Source organism: Mus caroli, chromosome 7, assembly GCF_900094665.2.
Source record: "Mus caroli chromosome 7, CAROLI_EIJ_v1.1, whole genome shotgun sequence".
Classification (NCBI taxonomy): Eukaryota; Metazoa; Chordata; class Mammalia; order Rodentia; family Muridae; genus Mus; species Mus caroli.
In genome coordinates, this window is record NC_034576.1 from 78,448,276 (window position 1) to 78,471,324 (window position 23,049).

Here is a 23,049-nt window from a genome sequence, read left to right on the forward strand (position 1 = left end):
TTTTATTTATTTATTATATGTAAGTACACTGTAGCTGTCTTCAGACACTCCAGAAGAGGGCGCCAGATCTCGTTACGGATGGTTGTTAGCCACCATGTGGTTGCTGGGATTTGAACTCTGGACCTTTGGAAGAGCAGTCGGGTGCTCTTACCCACTGAGCCATCTCACCAGCCCTTGCTTGTCATTCTTAATCAGGATTGTTGAGGATAGCCTATGCTACCTAGCAAGATCCCATACCTATTTTGTAATGCATTAGGCCACTAGCTTCTCCTGCCCCATTCAATGACCAACAACTTGCATTACACCATCGAATCCTCCTTGAAGGTATCTGTCATACTGTGTGCATCAGCTGAGAGGTGGACTGGAGTTCATATGTGTGAGCAAGTTACTCGTGTGCAACTCAGTCTCCTCTTCAGCACCAGAGAAAATGGTTGATTTTATTACCTCAGAGCAGTGTGACTCAAATGAGATTTTACTAGTTAAACTTAATATAGCCCATGAAGTTACAAAAATGATTCTTTTGTTGTTTTCTTTCCCAGGGTTCTCAAATGTTATACAAAACTGAGTAAATTATATTCTGTCATTCACATTTTTAAAACCTGTCTAGGGGCCTAGGAAAGTAACTCAGGCAAGTACAGGTAGCTGCTGCCAAGCCTGACTATCTGAGTTCAGTCCCTAGGACCAACATTGCAGAAGAGATCCAGCGTCCACAAGTCGTCACACACACACACATAAATTTTAATTTAAAACACTATTTTGGCTTGGATAAGAGAGCTGAGAAAATAAAAGAGTTTGCCTCCAAGCCTGGCAAAGTGAGTATAGTCGCTAGAACCCGTATGATAGAGGAGAAAACCTGCTCCTACCGGTTGTCCTCGGGCTTCCATGTGGACTCTGTGGCACGTCTGTGGACACGTGCATACAGAGTACATTTTAAATCTAAAAACAAACCAAAACTAATTTTTACCATCTTGTATAAGATTTCCCTTTAGGTTGACAGCATTTTTCATTCATTCCCCATTCTCTTATTTCTGTGTAGTATATTAAGGCATGGCCTTCTGACCTGCTGTAGTTATAGTCAAGTATATCTTTGGGAAAAAAAAACTGCTATATTTATAGTCATGTATATCTTTGAAAAACTCTGTTGATTTGTACATTGATACATTAGATTATGGCATTGTGCACTAAGTGATGCCTTACGCTTTTATATTATTTCTTCACTCTGTCATTTTCAGAGTTATTGTAAGCTGTTGTTTCAGGCTGTTGCATGCTATACTTGATGAGCATACATTGTGTTTTAATTACTTCCAGCTACTACCATAAATAATGCAGTGGTACTTTACTTATGAGTTGACTTCAGGGGAACCTCTGTGATACATTAACCAAAGCAGTGCTTTCAGCATCTAGCGGAAGAGTCAGTACATGGACAGATTCGAGGTCTCCAACTAGGCCTGTGAGTCAAACACTGTGGCAGAGCCCTGTGGCATGTGTTTTAATAGATCCTCCAGGTAGTTTTGATGCCCACTCAAGCCTGGAAGCACTACCTTGTGCCTTCTTTCTCTTACATAGTTCCTGGCCAGTCTGTCTGCCCACAAAGAGTGAACTCCCTTTAGCTATGTTAAGTCTGGTTCTCATCCATCCTTGAATAGAGACAGCTACTAGATTGACACCCACTTCAGTCTATCATCCAGCTTCCTCAATTTCAGTCTTTAAACTTTTTCTGTGCTATTACCAACTGTTTCAAAAGCATGTTTTCTTTCTCATCAGATAAAATAACTTTTTAATATATCTTTTGCAAGCAAGGTCCCTTATATGGATTGCCTCTGACCCTCACAGATAACTGTTTATAATTTATGTTGGTAATACTCTGCAGAGGATTGGATTTTATTATAATATCTCTGTATATATAATATACTTTTAAGAACAGTCCCCCATTAGTGTTTATCTCCATCCTCCACCTTGTTTCACCTTCTCCATCTTCAATAGCTCCCATTTTGCCTTCGACTTTAATTCCCCTTTTTAGTTCCATATGTGCACATGTAAGGCTGATTTTATAGAATTATCTTACTAAATATATGAATCCCAATCCCAGCCGTTTCCCTTCAAATAAAAAAAGAAAAGCGGGCTGGAGAGATGGCTCAGTGCTTAAGAGCACTGACTGCTCTTCCAAAGGTTCTGAGTTCAAATCCCAGCAACCACATGGTGGCTCACAGATCTGTAATGAGATCTGACGCCCTCTTCTTTTTTTTTTTTTTTTTTTTTGGTTTTTCGAGGCAGGGTTTCTCTGTGTAGCCTTGGCTGTCCTGGAACTCACTCTGTAGACCAGGCTGGCCTCGAACTCAGAAATCCGCCTGCCTCTGCCTCCCGAGTGCTGGGATTAAAGGCGTGCGCCACCACGCCCGGCGTCTGACGCCCTCTTCTGATGTGTCTAAAGATCGCTACAGTGTACTTACATATAATAAATAAATATCTTTAAAAAAGAGTACAACTTCTGGAGCTAGTAGATGGCTCAGTATGTAAAGTGCTTCTTGGACAATCATGAAGACCGAAGTTTGAGTTTGGACATGGTGGCATATGTATGTAATCCTAGGTCTGGGTAGTAGAACAGGCTGATACCAGAGCTTGCTAGCTCTTCCAGACTAGCCAAATGGTGAACTACAGGTTCAATGATAAACACACTCTCTCAACAACAAAAAACAAAACAAAACAAAAACAAAATTAGAGAAACTACTGAAAAAGACATCTCAACATGGACTGTCATGGACAAGTACACATACACACACAAAAGCACAGTTGTGCATTCAAATTGCATGTTTGTGTCTTCTGTAGCCTTTAGGTACAAGTTGTTCTTTAGGGCATTTAGGACTATGTATAGCATTCTGGTTCTCCTCCTTGATAGCTTGTGTGTGTGTGTGTCTGTGTATGTGTGTGTGTGTGTATGTGTGTGTGTGTGTGTACGTGTGTGTGTGTGTGTATGTGTGTGTATGTGTGTGTGTCTGTGTATGTGTGTGTATGTGTTTGTGTGTGTGTGTGTGTGTGTGTGTGTGTATCTATCTGTCCTCCCTCTACTCTCTACTTGCTTCTCCCTCTCTCTCCATTTTACACTAATACTGCCTGATTGTTTTTCCCTCCATTCATATGGCTCTTCCCATTAATATCCTCTTTTCCTTCTAACTTTAATACACCCTCACTGTAGTCTAAGAACTACTGTTTCTTCCTCTGACATTTTATTTGCTCACTGTTCAGCTTTCTGAAACACTTAGGATATGCTGTAGACTACCCTTAAGCATCTTCTCTGGGAGACCCCAGTCTTTTGTTCCCTTTGTACTCCCTGCAGCAAGGATCAGTAATATTGTAGCCTGTTCCTGGTGTTTTAGTGTCTAAATAGAATTTGAATTAGAAATTAATTATTGTGTTATTATTTATTAAAGGTATCCTATAATGTTTTAAAAATTATACCAGTCCCCATATCTTATTTTTCTTAACTCTTGACCCTCCTGGGAATAAACATATATAAAAACTTGTATCTGTAGCAGGAGCTCACATAGCAAGGAAAAATAATTTAGTGTTCATATGACAGTGTAGTCACTTTAGAATAGAGCTCCACTTTCCTCCTTGATCATGTTAAAAAAAAAAAAAACATGAGAGTCAATAACTATATTATATTAAACAGGTATTAAACTTTTCTATATCCATAAACTCAAGAAGTTGATCAAAATGCATGCTTTCAAATAATGAGCAGGGCTGGAGAGATAAGTCAGTGATTAGGAGAACGTGATGTTCTTCCTGAGGACCTGAGTTGAGTTTCCAGAGCTTCACCTATGTGGTGGCCTGTGCCTTTAATCCCAGCACTTGGAGGGATGTCTGAGTTCAAGGACAGCCAAGGCTACACAGAAGCAGCTAATGTACTTAAAGCATTTTATGTCTTTGTGGCTTCTGTGAGCTAAGTCAGCACTAGGGGTCTGGGGCTGGGAAAGGTGATGCTTCAGTTAATATCCTCTCTTCCCTTGCAGCTTCACAGCCCAAGGAGCGTCCTAGGTCTGCAGTCCTCTTGGCTGATGAGGCCACTGCTGCACCAATGTTTACTAACAGACGGTCCCAGCAGAGTGTCTCCCTCTCTAAAAGTGTCTCTATACAGAACATCACTGGGTAAGTGCGGTTAAAGAATTCACTGTTGACATCTGGGTGACAACATAATAATCTTTCATTTGACCAAAAGAAAAGAAAAAGAAAAAAAGTATTAGCTGTCTCTCCTCAGCTGTCACACTTATGTAGTACTCAGATGAACATGGTTGTACTTCTTTTTAAATCTGCTTTCTGCTCTTAACCTCTGAACTCAATTTATCATGGTGGTGAGTTCTGGGCTGTCAGCTCCAAATAGGTACCTTCCTACTCATTTGCATTGAGTTTCATTTCCAGCCTCTTCAAACATTGCTGAGGCCATGGGGTTGGTCAGCATTGACTGTCAGGTTATTGGCAAAGGGCTGATTAGGATGCTGTTTGCTGTTAGGGCAACGTGCTCCCATACATCAAGTATGAGTCATCAAAACTGTAGTGTTTGCCAACTCCTGATTCAGACTAGATGCAAAGCCTGCTTTTGTTTATGCTGCTTCACCTCTGTGTAAGCTGATGTTTCCTCAAAACTAACATTTCAGGCTGGCCTCGAACTCAGAAATCCGCCTGCCTCTGCCTCCCAAGTATTGGGATTAAAGGCGTGCGCCACCATGCCCAGCTCAGTCTTCTTTCTTTGTCTCTATTTTTATGATCTCTAAAAGTCTTCTTTTCAAAGTTGTAATGTTATCAAAACTCATTTGCAGTGTGACTTTAAAACAGAGTACTAAAGAAAATTTGAAGTTCAAATGTGTTTCACTTGCCGTTACATCATAAAACAAACATTTACTTGGTACCTACTGTGATAGCTTATAAGGTGGGGTGAAAATATCATTTATTGGACTGCTTAGTAACACTCTAAGAAAGGTGTGTTTTTTAAAGGGGAGGAGGGAATAATTATGTAATATTTTTTAAATGGCTGCTTTATTTGTATGGGTCCCCTTTTTTTTTTTTTTTTTTTTGCCCACAAGCACGTCTATGCTTTGTGTGCATATCTGGTGCCTGTGGAGGCTAGGAAAGGGTTTTGGATCCCCTGGAACTTGAGTTACCAGTGGTTGTCAGCTGCCATGCTGGTACTAGGATTCAAACTTGTGCTCTTAGCCTGTGAGCCATCTCTCAGGCCTATCATAAATTTTGAATATTTTCTATATAATGTGTGCATGGTTTAAGAGAAAACTTACCTTGCTGTGTACCTTTTTTTTTTTTTTGCCTCAAAAGTTGGGCTAAGATTGAGTTTGCAATGATTCTAAAGTTTTTAATAGTTCTTCATTTTGCTCTGAACCTAAGTAATTTGTTTTGAGTTATAAACCTACATCTAACTGTTATTTTAAAGTTTGTTTTTTGTTTTTGTTTTTGTTTTGTTTTGTTTTGTTTTTTTTAAGGATTCACGTAAGGATATGTGACAGAGTTGAACCTGTTTGACAGTGTATCTTTCTTTCTGTCTTTAGAGTTGGCAACGATGAGAACATGTCAAACACCTGGAAGTTTCTGTCTCATTCAACAGACTCATTGAATAAAATCTGCAAGGTCAATGAGTCAACAGAATCCCTTACTGATGAGGGTAAGAGGACACTTTGGCCCCTATTACTAAATGTCTGTAAAGATTCCGTGTATGTCCTAGCATACTGTTACCAAATAACAGTGCCTGCTCTCCCTGCCCCCAGGAGTCTCTAAATTGCCTGTAAAACATCACACACACACACACACATGCATTGCCAGTCGACCCTGTCCTATGTTGACTGTCCATTGAAGGAAACTCTGATACTAATGTAGGCATACTCTAGTGCCGACGCTTTTCTTCCTGGAGACTCTGCACACATTCAGTTCTGTGTCTGTACAGTTGTGAGCCTACTCAGATAAATGTTGCAGCTCGGAAAGATAGCGGGACTTCATGTCTCAACTTCACAAAGGAGTTGTTTCAGTCTTGTTTGACTTACGTGATGTTTATCGTTCCTAACTTGATATTAATCCTGTCTAGTATCAGGTGTATTCTCTTTGAGGATCTTCTACACTAATACAGAGAATTTGTCTTATGAACTCGTGTATCACCTAGAGGAAAATCCAGAATTTTAGAGGTCAGAAACCCAAGATCCTGAGGTTGTTGTTTTTTTGTATTTTGAGGAGTAGGTACAGACATGAATGAAGGACAGCTGATGGGAGATTTTGAAAGCGACTCTAAACAGCTAGAAGCAGAGTCTTGGAGCCGGACAGTGGACAGCAAGTTCCTTAAACAGCAGAAGAAAGATGTGGTCAAACGGCAGGAAGTGATTTACGGTGAGGTGCTTCATTGCTTTGCCTATGTTTGGTCTACACTAGCCAGCTTGCATGCCAGTGAGGGTTATCAAGAGGCAGAAAAACCGTTCTCTATTGCAGGGAGAGAACTTGAAAAGTTGCCCTGTCTAGCAATTAATTAGTGATTGTTGGGCTGTGGAAAATCAATTTTGAATATGCAGCCTCATAAAGGTTTTCATTAAAAGCACTGAGGTAGCTGGGCATGGTGGCGCACGCCTTTAATCCCAGCACTTGGGAGGCAGAGGCTGGCAGATTTCTGAGTTCGAGGCCAGCCTGGTCTACAGAGTGAGTTCCAGGACAGCCAGGGCTATACAGAGAAACCCTGTCTCGAAAAAACAAAAAAACAGATAAACAAACAAAAAAAAAAAAGCACTGAGGTGAGGAGACATGATACAGCTCATGTCCTTGTAATCGTTTGCCCTTTGGTGCCCCATTCTGCTGTCTCTCATTCCAGTTAGTAATTTGTTTATTAAATGCTTGGTTGCACAGCAGTCCCCAAAAGAGCTCTTTTCTAAAACACATCTCGTTTTTGAGCTACATGGGAAAGGTGAGCTAGCAGTCGTTCCTAGGAAGCAGGAACACAGTAAATGAGAGGGACTGAGTCTAATGAAGACCTGCTTAGAAACCATAAAAGACTGTTGGAATTCAGTAGCCTGTCATCAGAAGATGAGCTCAGGTCAGGGCAGCAACAAAGAGGTGAGATGCCAGCACAGGGGAAGACTGCTGTTTGCTCAGCTTCAAGGTTTCCATCAGGCTCTAAGTTAACCTTCTGAGCTGAGCTGGTGATCTCTGAGAGACCCTTCCTCTCTCTTCTCATAGAGTTGATGCAGACAGAGTTACATCACATCCGCACACTCAAGATCATGAGTGACGTGTACAGCCGGGGCATGATGACAGATCTGCTCTTTGAGCAGCAGATGGTGGAAAAGCTGTTCCCCTGCTTGGATGAGCTGATCAGTATCCACAGCCAGTTCTTTCAGCGAATCCTGGAGCGGAAGAAGGAGTCTCTTGTGGATAAGAGTGAAAAGAACTTTCTCATCAAGAGGATAGGGGATGTGCTTGTCAGTCAGGTGAGCAGCGGGAAGGTCCTGGGTTCTTCTCACGCTGGCAGGTAGAGAGAAGCTTTGTAACTCTGGATCCCTGCTCGGACATCTCAGCTCTCCTGTTTGTCTTTTAGACTTAGCAAATTGGGTTAATCAAACCCTCGATTTCCTTTTCTGTAAAATAAAGAAAGCAGGGTTTCTCTGTTTAGGCTACTTTTTAGAAAGTTAAGTGCACACATACTGAACTATGTAGTAAAAGGTTTTTCTTTCTTCAACTCCATATAATCATCAGAAATAGTACTGTCTCAGAACCAAAAGGATATTTGTTAGAAGTCTTCAGCCTCCCCTGTGGTTCATCTGAAAAGGATCCCGGCTGTCTTCAGATCACCTGAAGCTTAAGCAATACACTGTCTGAAACACTTTATAAAATGTGCTACTTTTTTTCAGAATATGATTTTATTTCAGTCCTGCTCCAAAGAAACTCAGCAAAAAAGTATTGCTTTATTTTTCACTGTATATCATAGGCAGCCTTTGATGTTTGTTTTTAAGATGTTTTTGGAAAAGGAAATGTTGCTGGTACACATTAACAGATAAGACTATCACCCACATGTGACTAGATCTTTCTCCCTCACCAAATCACTGCTTCTATGTAGATTCAGAGGCTTAATTCCTGGAACAGCCAAATGAGAATTGGATTTGGCTTGGGGCAGTACAAGGAATTAAACCAAGGGCTTCTCATCCATGGTAGATCAGCACCCCACTACTGAGCTGCATCCCCAGCCCTGTGTTTGCTTTTATTCTGAGACTGTCTCAACCTCCCAAGGAACTGAGATTACAGGCTTGGCCAGAACTAGGAATCCTGTTCTTCTCTAGTATATCCTTCAGTCCATATTCCTCGCTTGATAATTTTAATAGTACATTCAGTCATTCTAAAAGGATTTGATGCCTATTAAATGCCAGGGGTAAAACTGTACAGTTGAATATTACATAGGTTTCTACCGTAAGGAAATCTGCAAAACGAGGTATGATGCAAATAAATGTCTGTTCCATGTGAGATATTTGCATCTGACAAATGGAGATTGAATAATCCTATTCAATAATGAACTTAATGTGAGGCCCTACAAGTGAAGAACCATCTTCCCCAACATAGTCTGTTTCTCTCTTTCTGCCTTCAGGACTACGTAGGTATCTCGACTTGTATTACCATGTGTAGTTCCTAGTGTGTGTACATGCCCTTAGTAAGATCGTTGATGATAGGACTGAAACTTCTGACCTGTGATACTCACTTGTTCTGCACAAGATGATTGGATTCAACCTTTTAGGTCACTTGGCTTGTGTCATAGTTCTTCTCCTGCCTCTCCACTGTGAGGGAAGAAGCCTACATGAGAAATTGCTAGTCTCCTGAAATCTCAGTGTTTAACCTTTTGGTAAAGTGCCCAGCTGTTTGCCAAAGTGCTGTTCCATTTCATCATGGTGTGCATGTGGGTGCAGGGGAGATGGGTGTAAGGAAGCGCTCTTGGTTTTTACAGTGAGACTGGAAACCTTCTACAGGATGGTTGATACCCTGAATTGTGATGTAACTCCTGTTCTCTTTCTCGAGCAGTTCTCAGGTGAGAGTGCAGAGCGCTTAAAGAAGACATACGGCAAGTTCTGTGGACAGCACAACCAGTCTGTCAACTACTTCAAAGACCTCTACACCAAGGATAAGCGTTTCCAAGCCTTTGTGAAGGTACTGACCTGAAATGCAAGCGTCCCCATCATGGTCAGGAGCATAAGCACGCCATTTTGGCTAGAGCCACCTTCCTCACTCGGTGACTAACAGTTTATTCACTCCCTTGCAGAAGAAGATGAGCAGTTCAGTAGTAAGAAGGCTGGGAATTCCAGAGTGCATTTTACTTGTAACTCAGAGGATCACCAAGTACCCAGTTTTATTCCAAAGGATACTGCAATGTACCAAAGGTGAGTCTCCTTGTACACTCAGATCTAGATAGTCCTAGAAACCACTATAGCAGAGTTCTATCATACTCTAGCAGACCAGTAGGTACCAGAGTGCCTGTATTTATGTCAGTGATTGTTTATTTGTATGCACAGGTTCTCACTCTGGCCTAGGCTGGCCTCAAAATCACAGCAGTTCTTCCTTCAACGTCCCCAAAATGTGCTGAGATGCTGGGTGTGGTGGCACACGCCTTTAATCCCAGCACTTGGGAGGCAGAGGCAGGCAGATTTCTGAGTTCGAGGCCAGCCTGGTCTACAGAGTGAGTTCCAGGACAGCCAGGGCTAAAGAGAACCCCTGTCTCAAAAAACAAAAAAAAAAAAAAAAAAAAAAAAAAAAAAAAAAAGTGCTGAGATTACTGGTGTGAGGCACTGAACCGAGCATCTGTAGTTTATCTTGAAAGCATCTTTTCATGCCTATTTATTTTGTTGCCACTTTTAGTTTTTTTGAGCCCATGTTTTACTGTGTAGCACAGTCTACCCTTAAAGGCACTCCTGCTCAGCCTCCCAATGCTAAGAGTATAGGGAAACAAAACTGCAAGTGTAAGGCCTTTAAGACTTAGAGTGATTCCATTGAGGCCCGGTATGGAGGAGGCATACACAGAACCCGCTGGAGGCACAGCTGAGGGCTAGAGGGCTTCCTGGATAGGTACAAGGCCCTGGACTCTCTTCCTGGAATACCAGCTGTATCGTGAAATCACTACAACCTGGGTAATAGATGATACCAAGCAGGGACTGTGTATTGGTTCTGTTAAAATGCTACATGCCCTGAGCACTAGTTCTGGTAAAGTTGGCTTGGTCAGCAGTCGCACCATTTCTTCCCATATTACTCTGTTCCATTTAATCCATATGTTGTAGTTTCTCTCAGTTAATGCTTCTCCTAGGCAGTTACTTCAGTTACATTAAAGGTTACCAGGCAGTAGCATTAAATACTAGGTAGAGATGTAACTGGGGGTAGTTATTCACCTCTGCTGCCCTCTCTCCCTAAAACATTGGTTTCTTTTATTTTGGAGTATAATTGCATATCATCCATAGCATTGAGAATGTCTCTGGAAAGGCAGGCGTGTGACTTGGCGTGTTGGCTCCAGTGTGAAAGGGTAATAAACAGCAAAGGGAATGTAATGATGCGGACTCCTCCCCTTCTGCTCTGTGCACAAGGAGCCATTAAAGTAGAATTGGTCTTCTCTCCCAAGACAATGAAGTGGAGCAGGAAGACCTCACTCAGTCCTTGAGCCTGGTGAAGGATGTGATTGGAGCCGTGGACAGCAAAGTGGCAAGTTACGAGAAGAAAGTGCGTCTCGGTGAGATTTACACAAAGACGGATAGCAAGTCGATCATGAGAATGAAGAGTGGGCAGATGTTCGCCAAGGAGGACCTAAGACGGAAGAAGCTGGTGCGCGACGGGAGTGTGTTTCTGAAGAGCACAACGGGAAGGCTGAAAGGTAAGACTGCATCCATGTCTGAGCCTGGGGAGAACAGGAAACATCCAGACACCGCTCAGGGTGACAACAGGAAGTAGACTGTTGGGGAAGACATAGTCCCCCAGAGAGGTGCCGAGTGGCCCTTGTGGGATCAGGGTCAGTGGCAGAGTTGTCTGAGTCAGGGACTGTGAGTCTGTGAGGCTGACAATTCATCTTTTCCAAAGACCTTCTGAGACCTTAGAAAAAGGCAAGTCTCACTTACTTTAACTAGGTTCGTTATTACTTTATGATATTCTGTCTTTCATTTTTCTCTAAAGCAAAATAGATCGTTAAAGGTTTCTCATTTGTTTTTATGAGTTCTAGCTATTCATTGATCACCTATGATAATTGAAGGAAGTTAGGTTTTTTTTTTTAACTCATCAGTACATCTTACCTTTATGAAAGTGAGTTTTATCAACCCTTTCCTGGATAGGCATCCTCCCTATGTAAGCTCTAACTTCCCAACAGCTGCAGGTATTCCTGCCACAGTCCAGGGCTCAGGGAGCTGAAGATCCACACAGTCCCTAGTTGCTCTCTTGTCCCAGTAGCACTCGGATATCAGGAGGAATATTCCCTTCCCAGCCGCAGGGACATGATGGTGCTGATAGGTGTCTGCTGCCAAGCACACAGGTACCCTTAGCATAGCCTTAACATACTTAGGAGACAGTACAGAAGTCCCTGTCAGGCAACTGGCTTCTGACATTCGAGAAAGAGAGAGGCACTTGTTCTCCAGTGTGGTGGGTGCTAGAATGAGAGGAAGGAGGACTGGCAGAGAGGTAAGGCTTGAAGATTAAAGAGAAGGATAATACTGGAGGATGGAAAGCATGGCATCGGGAGGGCTGGAGAACCCAGAGAGACTTCAGAGAGTGATAGGAGATAAGAAACACAAGAAACTGCTGGGATCCAGCTGCCAAGGTGCCCTGCACATGCTCAGGAGTTGGCATTTGATGCTCTTGCTGGCTGTAGGGCATGAAGTAGGCTCACAATGGAAGGGTTTCACACGGAGAATGGGTGAATTCAGTGTTATGTGTTTGGTTTTTTTTGTTTGTTTGTTTGCTTGTTTGGTTTTTTCAACATAACTATGGGTAGTATAGAGTACACTGGAAGTAACAAGGGCATTGGAACTCTGGGGGTATTTCAGAAAGCACCCACCAATGCCTACACAACAGTGGGGAAAAAAACATGGATAGTTTTTAACGTGTCCCTCTCCACTAGTAAGTAGTGTTTCAGATACCCTGAGATGAGCCTGAATGAAGGCATGCCTTTCTTCCAGCCCTACTGTTCTGTGGTGGTCTGAGGGCACTGACCCAAACCCCTTTCCACACCACCACTTTGAGGCAGTCTTTCAAGTAGGCTGCCAGTTCAGAAAGGCCTGTCCTTATCCCTAAAACCTAAACTTGCTGGAGCTGCTAGTCTAACGCCAATACTTTATACTTCTCCTTTATGAGGCGTTTACTCTCAAAATAAAAACAAATAGGTTCCAGCTGTTGGAAGAAAGCTGTGGTTGGGCCAATAGCAGAACAATAAGTTTCTGCCTAGAAATGCCTGCACTAGGAGAACGGTTTGCTGCTTAGTTGTTTTCACATCCCAAGAAATGTGTGCCAAGGACAGCCAGTACTGTATGGAATACCGTGTCGAAGGGGTGGAATTCTTCTTCTCTGATCCATAACACCGATCATATAAACCTCAGAACCCAACAAGTTGAAAACTATGCTTTTAGAACTTAGTTTTGGCAAATATCTGAATTATTTTAAAGTAAACCTTAAAAAAAAGAAAAACTTGTCAAAACTAATGCTAGTGCACGGAAAATTACTGTTGTCTGGTCTGAAATTTTACACGTCTTAGCTCCTGTTTGCTGTGTGGCGTTGCAAGGAGTTGTAGTGGCAGAGGTTGAAGAAGGGATGATGGGCTGCATAAATTACCCCACTGTTTCCCAGGGAGTCATTAGCTATGCTTTCCATAATAATGGGAAATAATGGAAAGGGTCAGCCTGGTAGTTTTCACCAGCTGGCTAGATGTGCGTTTTCCCTGAGGGGATAAAGGAAAATGTCCCTCTGTATGCCTAGAGGACTACTCACATTGGAAGGGTTGGTTGGTTAGTTGGTTGGTTGGTTGGTTGGTTGGTTGGTTGGTTTTTTAAGTTCCAAGATCCAATTAGAGATGTTGAGTTGTTTTGTTCCATTCCAGGGATAGAGATAGTGGCAGAACCTAGATCTTCTTCACGGTTAGACACCACTGAACTGCGCACCAGCCTCCTTCAGCTTTCCTAGCATATATCACAGATAACTAAATTTAGATCTTCATATGAGAGAAGACATAACATGTTATCGTTCTTACCTCCCCCACTACACTATTTTCTCCCACACATGGTTTTGTCTTAATGGAGTGGAGGCGAGCTGGCTGCCAGCTGTAAAAACTGAACTCACTTCCATCTACAAAGCTACAGCAGCCTGCCATACATATGTCTGTGCAGGTGTTCTGATTTTCTTTCTGTTGGTGTGACTGAAAACATTCTTTATGAAGAGCAACTTAGTGAGGAAGAAAGAGTTTATTTAGCTTACACTTCCAGGTAACAATCAGAAGAGGAACTTAAGCAAGAACCGTGAGAAATGTTGGATGTTGGCTCATTCTCTGTCCTGCTCAGGAGTTCCGGCTTAGCTAACTTTGTTACATAGCCTAGGATCATCCAGAAAATTGTACTACCCACAGGGCCTCCCGCAGAAATTAATGATCAAAACATTCCCCCACAGACATAGCCACGGTCATCCTTGACCTAGGCAAATCCTCAGTGGAGGCTTTCCTCTCAGACAACTCTAGGCTGTGTCAGGTCAACAATTAAAGCTGTCTGGGATGGGATGGGGTGGGGTGGGGTGGGGTGGATGGGATGAGATGGGATGAGATAGAATAGAATGGGTTGGATGGGGTGGGATGGGATGGGATATTGGGGGCAGGTGTGTCTTCATCTTTTGCTTTGAAATGTCTCTGGCCTGTTTGTGAGGGGTAGCAGGTAAGAGAATCTCAAGTATCCCAGGCTAGTTATAAACTCAGCACAGGGTCACCTTGAACCCCCCACCCCACCCAAGTGCTAGGATTACAGGTATGTAGCATCACATTCTATTTTATGCAGTGCTGGGGATTGAACCCAGGTTTTTATGAGTGTGAGCCCAATAGTCTTGTTCTCTAACGGGTATGAGAAAGGCTCTGCTTTGTCATACTTAAGTATTGCTATGCATCATTTCTGGGCAGTTTCCTAGCTGCTCTTTCCCATTAATATAATGAGAAATTGGAAGAGATTTCTCAATTGTGAAAATTTCTCAATTTCACAAATTGTGGGCTGTAGATTTAGCTCTCAGGTAGAGTGGTTCCCTAGCATGCACAGAACCCAGGGTTTCATCTCCCACACTAGAGGAGAGGAGAGAAGACAGAAGAATATTTCATGGAGGATGTTGGTTGCTATTTATCATAGCAAGGTTGCTTGCTATTTATCATTGGTTGAAGTTCACCTTTATTCTTTTTTTTTAAGAATTATTTCTTTTATGTATATGAGTACACTGTAGCTGTCTTCAGACACACCAGAAGAGGGCATCTGTTCCCATTACAGATGGTTGTAAGTCACCGTGTGGTTGCTGGGAATTGAACTCAGGACCTCTGGAAGGGCATTCAGTGCTCTTAACCACTGAGCCAACTCTCTAGCCCCTCACCTTTATTCTTAAAAGTATTTTATACTTAAAGCTTTGCAGTACAGAGTAATGGCTTAGCTGAATAATCACCTTTTGGATGGCTTTCTGTGCATGTATGAAGACCTGAATCCGATTTCTAGAACTGACATAAAAAGACAGATACAGTGATGCACACCTTTAACCTGGGTAAGAAGAGCATCAGTTAGAGACAGGAAGGTCCCCAAAACTCACTGACTAGCTTGTCCAGCCAAAAAATGACAAGTCCCAGTCAGGTTCAGTAAAAGAAACTTGTTTTAAAAATAAGGTAAAAAGTGTGGTGGAGGAAAAAAAACACTCAAAGTCACTTCTGAAAGACAGATAGAAAAAAAACACACAGATACACACACATATGCAATACAAGATGTATCTTTTTAGGACTGTCCCTTAACCTCTTCTGAGATAAGGCTTATGAAGTGCCTAAAATGCTGTTAGGATAAAAGCAGTTATTTGCTTTGCCAGTCACTTTGTATATTTGAATCCTCTGTTCTCTGAGTCAAGTAATGTCCCTTAAAATATCACAGGAAGGAGAAGCTACAGGTGACACATCAATTTACAAGGTGTGAATTTCTCATTTCTCCATGCACCAGTATCGTAGGATTTATATTTTGTCCATTTTTTATCTGAAATTCATATTCTGTCTTCTTATTCCTAATAGAGAAAGCTAGGGTTTCACTGTATTTAATACTATTATTATAGTTACTGCTGAAAACAACAATTCTCTGAAGATTTGTAAAATGCTAGATAGTATAGTTCATTAAAGATAACAAAATAAGTTCAAAGACTTTAAACAGAGAATAAAACACCTCTACACCCTAGTGCACAGCTCTGACTCCTGCAGCAGTGCAGACCATTGGGAGAGGGTGGTTGCTGAACTTGATTTTATGAAAAGTTTGTCTTTCTCTTTCCCACTCTACTTTGCAGAGGTTCAAGCAGTTCTACTCACTGACATTTTAGTTTTCCTTCAAGAAAAAGACCAGAAATACGTGTTTGCATCATTGGTAAGCTGAATTCTTACTTTCTTCTGTTTGAAATGTCATATTCGGACCAGCTAGGTTGGGTGTAAGTGTAACCAGCTAACATTATTATGTCTGTCATATGGCTGTGGCTCACCTGGCCACTGAAAACCACTTGACTCCTAGCAGGTGACTCCTCTGAATAATTTCTTACATGCCTCTGTCAAATTTTTCTTATTACTTCTTTCCACTGCAAAGTTATTTTTAAATGCTCCTTCATAACCTTTTTGAATGCCCTGAACACTTGGTGATTTGGTCACAGTAGAAGTCCATTTGTGGACTGTGTCTCCACATTCATGATGCAGAAAACAGCAGCTTGCACAAAATTGAGTAGAATGATGAAACGCTTATCTGGAAGCTGGGGGAGCTTTTGGAGGAGGGTTAAAGTGATTTTATTTGTTTACTCAGTCATATGCATTTAAAGCTGTCTGTCTGCTCAAGAGCGAGTGTACTGTATGCACGTCTTATATTTGCTTCCTGCTCTGTCTAGGACCATAAGTCAACAGTGATCTCCTTAAAGAAGCTGATTGTAAGAGAAGTGGCCCATGAGGAGAAAGGCCTGTTCCTCATCAGTATGGGGGTGAAAGATCCAGAGATGGTGGAGGTCCATGCAAGCTCCAGAGAAGAGCGGAATAGCTGGATTCAAATCATTCAGGACACAATCAACTCCCTGTAAGTGAGCCTTTCCACTCTCCTCTCACCTCCATGTGTCTTCCTGAGGACACTCGGTGACCACAACTGACATCATCAGCATCTTGTTGTCTGTCTTGTTTGTTTGTTTGTTTGTTTGTTTGTTTGTTTCATCCTGCTTTATTTCGGTTATGTCAGGAATAGAGATGAAGATGAAGGAATTCCCAGTGAGAATGAAGAAGAAAAGAAATTGTTGGATACCAAAGCCCGAGAGTTAAAAGGTAAAATCTTGGAAATGGAACATCAGTAAGAATAGTCTAGTGGGTCTGGAGAAATGCCTCAGTGGTTAAGAGCACAGGTTACACTTGCAGAGGATCCAGATTCAATTCTCAGCACTCACTGGCTATTCACAACTGTCTGTAACTCCAGCTCCGGGGGATATGATGCCCTCTTTTGGTGTCTCTGGCCAGCAGGCATGGATGTGAGGTTCCAACATACATACAGGCAAAACACACACACACACAAGCACATAGCCCATCCCTAGGAAAGTGTTTGTGGTTTTGGACACAGTTAGTCCATTCTACTCCTTGCATTCCCTGGCCTTCTTGGCTGTTATCCTCACAGATGAACTGTGAGGTGGCTCAGGGACAAGGGACGAACTGTTGGAGGTGTTCTCAGTTACCCACTAATGTTTCATGTAGTCTTGTCTGCCTCCCATTGTGTAGATGACACAGTTGAAGCCCTCAAAGGCCAAAACATCCCAGGGCTAAGTGTGTGTATGTTTATTAATGACTGAGCCGGAATCTTACCTGTTTTCTATTTGTTGTGAGACAAGTCTCGATATGTAATCCTGGCTGGCCTTAATTCTGGATCCTCCATCCTCAGCTCTAGAGTGCTAGTACTACACTCCCTCTCTTTAAAACAGGAGAGCCTGGTAGTCTTCTTGTCTTTACTATATATTAGTTGAATTTTTTAAAAACTTCTTTGGTTAGAAATAAGTCCAGGAGTTAAGTGAACAGAGTTTAGTGAGACCATTCTGTTACACTGATGGATGGGAGAGGAGATAAGATGGTTAACTTCAGACCCCCATCATATCAAGTCTTCTAGCCTGTTGGGATGATGAGGATAAAAATCTTCCTTAACATTTGTTGTGCAGTTGGCTAGATGATACACAAATGAGTGACAAAACACAGATTGATCTGTCTGGTGGATCGCATAAAATATGTGGCAGCTGCTCATTCTGCCTCTGTAAGTCTCACAGAACCTGCTGCATAAATTACATCTGGGAAAAAAGTATCTTGCTTCCAAAGAATAGATACATGGAAAAGAACTTGATCTGTCTGCCAGGAGTGGTGGGTCTACGTGTCTAAAGGGTCAGGGCAATGGTAGGAGCTGAGACCTAAAAAGGGAATAGAGTGCTGCACTCTTAATGTAACTGTTTTCAAGTATTGAACCCTTTCAGGAGAACTGCTTGAGGAAGTAGAGGTGCTTCTGGACCACTCGGGAAATCTGCAGGATAAGTTAGTGAAAGATGAGTAGGTAAGCAGACAGGTGAAGAAATAAGGTTGTTAATCAAAATGCTACGTCCAGCCTCAACCAGAGATGCCTGTCGGCAAAGAACACTGGTGAATGCAGAGATGCATGGCTGTTCAAAATGCAGAGAATAAGTGACAATTGAGTGCTCAGCCCTGAGCAAAGCATTTATAGCTCTCCTTCTGAGGCTCTGGGAGCATGGTGGAAGAAGAGCTAGAAAAGAAATGTAAGAGCTTCAAGACAGGGAGAAGCACTACGAATGTTGGCTTCTGGACATGGCACAGTGGTTACAGTCAGCACTCCACAGCAGCTGTGGCTGCCTTCAGTGGGGCCCAAGAGTAAATCAGGGATAGGGGCTCTACCCTTCCCTGCTGATGGAATTGGGAGGAAGGGCAGTGTGGTCTTAAGGCCCATTGAGGAGCTCATCAGACTCACGATGGTGATCTTAGTTAAACTCAGTCACAGAAGAATAAAGCAGCAAGTCATGAATGTAGGAAAATTACCTGGGATCAGATACTAGAGGTAGGAAAGAAATTCGGGTAAAAGAATACACTTTACACATGTATGAAATTGCCAAAGAACAAATTAAAAATACCAACTAGGCAGCTGGATGTGAGTGATGGGACAGGATAGACAAAGATACCGGTTTACCAAGCTGGGTAACCTGGAAAATAGAGTGCTAAGGAAGAAACTGTAAACTAGAGGTCAGTCAGCTGGAAGACTCATTTCTGCTATCCTGATAGTACCCTCTTGGTTGAGATACTCACGTGATAGTGACACAGTGGTCTGATACTCAGAAAATAATGTGGGTTTAAGGGTGCTTGCTAGGATAATCAGCATACGGGAGGCAGTTGACAGAGAGTGTGAGCCCCAGGAAGAAAGTGTGTAGGGTATAGAGGGCAGTCAGCAGTGCCACTCCATCGCAGATGGAGGACCCATAAAATGCCCCGTGAAGAAACTGATATCCTCAGGGCAGCACAGGTAGAGTGTTTCAGAAATAAATATCCATGTTGGAAAAGACCTAAAATAAGTAACTCTTTAGGGTCTGTAATTAAGGTGGTTGCAGGAAAGTGGCATCAACATCAGACTGTGGTAACAAGAGCCGCAGTCAGGGAGGGAGCAGAGACAAAGTGCAGAGCAGTTACATCAGAAGTGCTGCTGCTTCACAGAACAGAACCCAGGGCAGCATCACAGAGTACAGAAGCAATCCTGTGCTCAGGATGGGAGGCATCTCCTGTCATGGCCCTTCCCTTAACTACCACAAGGTGGTGCTCATCTCCCGGTCATCTCATGGTCCACAACTCCATACAAGTTAAGTGGTTTCTCCATTTGCCCTGCAGAACAGCTTCAGCAGAAGGACCAGCAGATCCTCCTCTTGCTGGAAGAGAAGGAGATGATTTTCCGGGACATGACTGAGTGCAGCACTCCCTTGCCCGAGGACTGCTCCCCGACGCACAGCCCGAGAGTGCTCTTCCGCTCCAACACAGAGGAGGCTCTCAAAGGAGGACCACTGATGAAAAGTGCAATAAGTGAAGGTAATTTACACACCGTATCGGCCCCTCCTGTGTGTACACTAACGTCCTCTGCCGGTTCCTGCTGTTAATAACTAAAGCACCAGTATAAAAAACTGCCCAGTGTCGGTGTAGTAACTTGTCACATAAATATCCCTTAGAACCACTATGCAGGCTAAGAAATAAAATGTGGCAGATACCCTAAAAGCCTTTGCATGTCCCCGTCATATCTAACTTCCTCCTAACAGGCGCGGCTTCCCTAACGTGCGTCAATAATCACTTAAGTACTTATCCCTTCTTTCTGGTTTTATTTTTAAGTTATGTTAATGTATTCACGGGGGGGGGGGGGGGGGGGGATCCACACTGTGACATGGACATAAAGGTTAGAGGACAGCTTGGAGAGTCCATTCTCTCTACCATGTACGGCTCAGAGATCAAACTCAGGTCATCAGGCCCCATGGTGAACATCAGGCATGGCCCCGTGGTGAATGCCTTGACCTGCCATCTTAGTCAGGGTTATCATTGCTATGAGGAAACACCGTGACCAAAAGCAAGTTGGGGAAGAGAGGGTTTATTTGGCTCACACCTCCACATCACTGTTCATCATCATGGAAGGTCAGGGCAGGAGCCTGGAGGCAGGAGCTAACTCAGAAGCCATGGAGGGGTGCTGCTTGCTGGCTTGCTGGCTGGCCCACAGCCGCATCTTACGGAGGCATTTTCTCAATTGAGGTTCCCTTCTCTCAGATAAGTTTAGTTTGTGTCAAGTTGCGTGCCTGCTGAGCCATCCTACAAGCCTGCATCCCCATGCTCGCCCTGTACTTCATCCTTGGAGTAGCTGAGCTTTTTGAACCATGAGTTGGAGTTTTCCATATGGTCCTTTCTGTCCTCTAGATCTTGCAGTCACCGCTGCTTTCAAAAGCTGCGTTACTCATAATGTGTGCTCCTGTGGTGCAGATTCTTTACCAGGGAAATACCAGGGCCTGGGTAGTCCTTTTTCTGCGGAATAGGAGCCGTGGGATAGAAGGCTGAATGCCGGGGGTGGGGGCTGGGGTGGGTCTTCTTTCTATGCCGGTTTTCAAGATAATAAACTGGTTTGTGCCAGTCTTCTGCTAGTACCTGCACTACGTTGTACACATGTCATGAGGCTGCAGTTGTAGCTCAGAGATAGAGCTCTGCATGCAAGAGGGGCCTTGTGATCAGTCACCAGCCCCAAAATAAACTTACTATGGATTCATGGTTCATGGGTTCTAGATCTCTGAGCAGTTCCCAACCTCATTTAAAGCTAGTGTCCCCCACTGGCCACAGTGCAGAGCTTGCTTTCAGGAGTTAAGGAATTTATTCCTTCAAGATTTCTGGTCTCTTTTAGTGAAAAAATATTTTAAGATCACAATCTAGGTACCAGGGATATAGTATAGTAGTTGCTGTGAGGTTTTAGTCATTACTGTGTTGTCCTTTTCAGTGGATGGAGCTAATCAAATTACAAATTACAGGTTGCCTTTTTTATTTTAGAACCTTATCACTTACAAATGTCTGTCTGTTTTCCACATTGAGTATTCTTTCTCAAGGATACCCATATTATAGAATTAGAATAGCCTCTATTGGGTCGATAAGATGGCTTAGTTTAGCTGAAGGCACTTGCTGCAAAGTGATGACCTGAGTTGATTCCCAGAAGCCACATAATAAAAGGGCTTCCACACCCTCCTTGACACTCATGGACCACCACATAACATACATACACACACGCGCGCACACAGAGGGAGAGGGAGGAGCTATGCTTTTAATTAAAAATACTGTCCCAATCATGCTTTAACACTGGTACTAGTGTAATAGTGTAAGAATGATACTGGTATTCTTACCAATACAGTTCTTACATCCAAGGCGGCCTGTCTCCCATATCCATCCCTTCTGAAGTAGTTACACTGTGTCTACACATCTGGTCTGTAACCATGCACACACACTCTACTCCTAGCCTGACATACAGTATTGGTTCTTTAAGTACATTCTTATAGAACCCCATGTTTAGGTCAGTGTCCTCAAAGACCCAACAAAATAGTATTTCTGACTCCTTTATTGATTTCAAAAGATCTTCTGGATATGAAATATTTGGCTAATATTTTCATACCTGAGTATATTAGTTACTCTCATGTCACATCTTTTTTCCCATCATGCTCAGAGGCTGGTAACAGTTTCTTGCCTAGATGCCCAAATTTTGTTTTGTTTTGGTTTGTTTGTTTGTTTCAGTCCAAAGCTTTTACAGAGTATGCTGTATGCTTCTTGTGGGGGTGTTCCTTAAATTCCAGCACTCAGGAGGCAAAGGCAGGTGGATTTCTGAGTTCAGTGTCAGTCTGGTCTACAGAGTAAGACTCTAACTCCCAAAATACTAAGCTTAAAAAGAGTTTCTCTCCGGGCACTGGTGGCGCACGCCTTTAATCCCAGCACTTGGGAGGCAGAGGCAGGTGGATTTGTGAGTTCAAGGCCAGCCTGGTTTACAGAGTGAGTTCCAGGACAGCCAGGGCTACACAGAGAAACCCTGTCTCGAAAAACAAAAACAAAACAAAACAAAACAAAAAAGTCTCTCACATCTGTTGTCTATTATATTTTTATTGTTTTAATACCATATTAAAAATTTGATGCTTGTTAAGATTTTTCTTTGTGCCTCTGATTTCCTCTGGGCCTCCTTTCTCATCCGCCCCTGTTGTTCCTATTCTGCTGTTCTCTAGCTTCAGTGTCTTCTCCACAGGCCTTGCCCAAAGGAAAATCTGAGGTTAACAGTTAAGGGTTACATTGGAGGATCCTGAAGCTTAGGATGCTCTGCGGCTGGAGCCTGCCTGCTCTCGGAGGAGCAAGCCCAGCTAGTTTTACTTGCTGTTCTCAAACTGGCTCGCTTTTACAGTCCTTTCAACTACCTTGAAACCACTCCAGAAACCATACTCCTCCCAGTAGATTACTCTGCCATTTGTCCCTCCGTTTCTAGTAAAGCCCACCTAATATGTACGATGTCCCGTTCTTTGGGATTTTCTTTCCAGACTGTACATATCCCGTGGTGCCATAATATCATTTCCTCTTAATGGAAGAAAGCTAGATACCCAGCTGAGTGTTTTGTTTGCTTTTTTGCAGTGGAGATCCTTCAGAGTTTGGTGAGTGGAAGCCTTGGTGGCACACTTGGACAGTCCATCAGCAGCCCTGTTGAACAGGAAGTCATGGCTGCGCCCATTTCTTTGCCCCGGAGAGCAGAGACCTTTGGAGGATTTGACTGTCATCAGATGAATGCTTCCAAAGGTAAACCATCCATTACTCCATTGCAGTTCATGGTGACCTGGATTCTGGTAGCTCTATCGCCTCTGTCCCTTCATCAATAACTATCTTCATAGGAGTCTTAAACACTCAAGAATTCCTGTCAGAATCATGTTCATCTGGGACCATAAGCTTCTTGTTGTTGTTCCTCAGCTAAGCTAACCCTAGCCAAAGGCCTTGAGCATCCCTAATCTGAAAAGCTGAAGTCCAAACTGCTTCAGAGTTCAAAACTTGCAACATGTCACAGTTGGGAACTCTGCACTTGAAAAGTTGCAGTAAGGACACAGCATGCTCAGAATACTGTATACCGCCATCTCTGTGCTCTATGTGTTAAGGTTTGTATGAGTCAGGCAGTAACTTTCAAAGTCCCATCTTCCACGTGTTCAGAAAATCTTTACACTCCGGCTCTTCTGGCCCCAAGCATCAAATAAGAATTGCTAAGCTGTGCTTGCTGC

At 42.9% G+C, this 23,049-nt stretch overlaps 1 protein-coding gene across 8 annotated transcripts in view; it reads left to right on the forward strand.

The window, feature by feature from the left end:
* The window catches only part of Akap13 (A-kinase anchoring protein 13), a 279,862-nt gene that overhangs the window by 245,586 nt on the left and 11,227 nt on the right, over positions 1–23,049 (forward strand). For 6 of the 8 annotated variants that reach the window (XM_029479044.1, XM_029479045.1, XM_029479050.1 and 3 more), the window contains 12 exons: positions 4,011–4,146; positions 5,556–5,668; positions 6,229–6,381; positions 7,219–7,469; positions 9,046–9,171; positions 9,284–9,401; positions 10,628–10,876; positions 15,535–15,611; positions 16,117–16,298; positions 16,455–16,537; positions 19,130–19,324; positions 22,418–22,579. In XM_029479044.1, the coding sequence (XP_029334904.1) occupies positions 4,011–4,146; positions 5,556–5,668; positions 6,229–6,381; positions 7,219–7,469; positions 9,046–9,171; positions 9,284–9,401; positions 10,628–10,876; positions 15,535–15,611; positions 16,117–16,298; positions 16,455–16,537; positions 19,130–19,324; positions 22,418–22,579 (1,845 nt within the window). The remainder of the gene's footprint in view (positions 1–4,010; positions 4,147–5,555; positions 5,669–6,228; positions 6,382–7,218; positions 7,470–9,045; positions 9,172–9,283; positions 9,402–10,627; positions 10,877–15,534; positions 15,612–16,116; positions 16,299–16,454; positions 16,538–19,129; positions 19,325–22,417; positions 22,580–23,049) is intronic. The other 2 variants (XM_029479047.1, XM_029479048.1) reach the window with 2 other exon arrangements.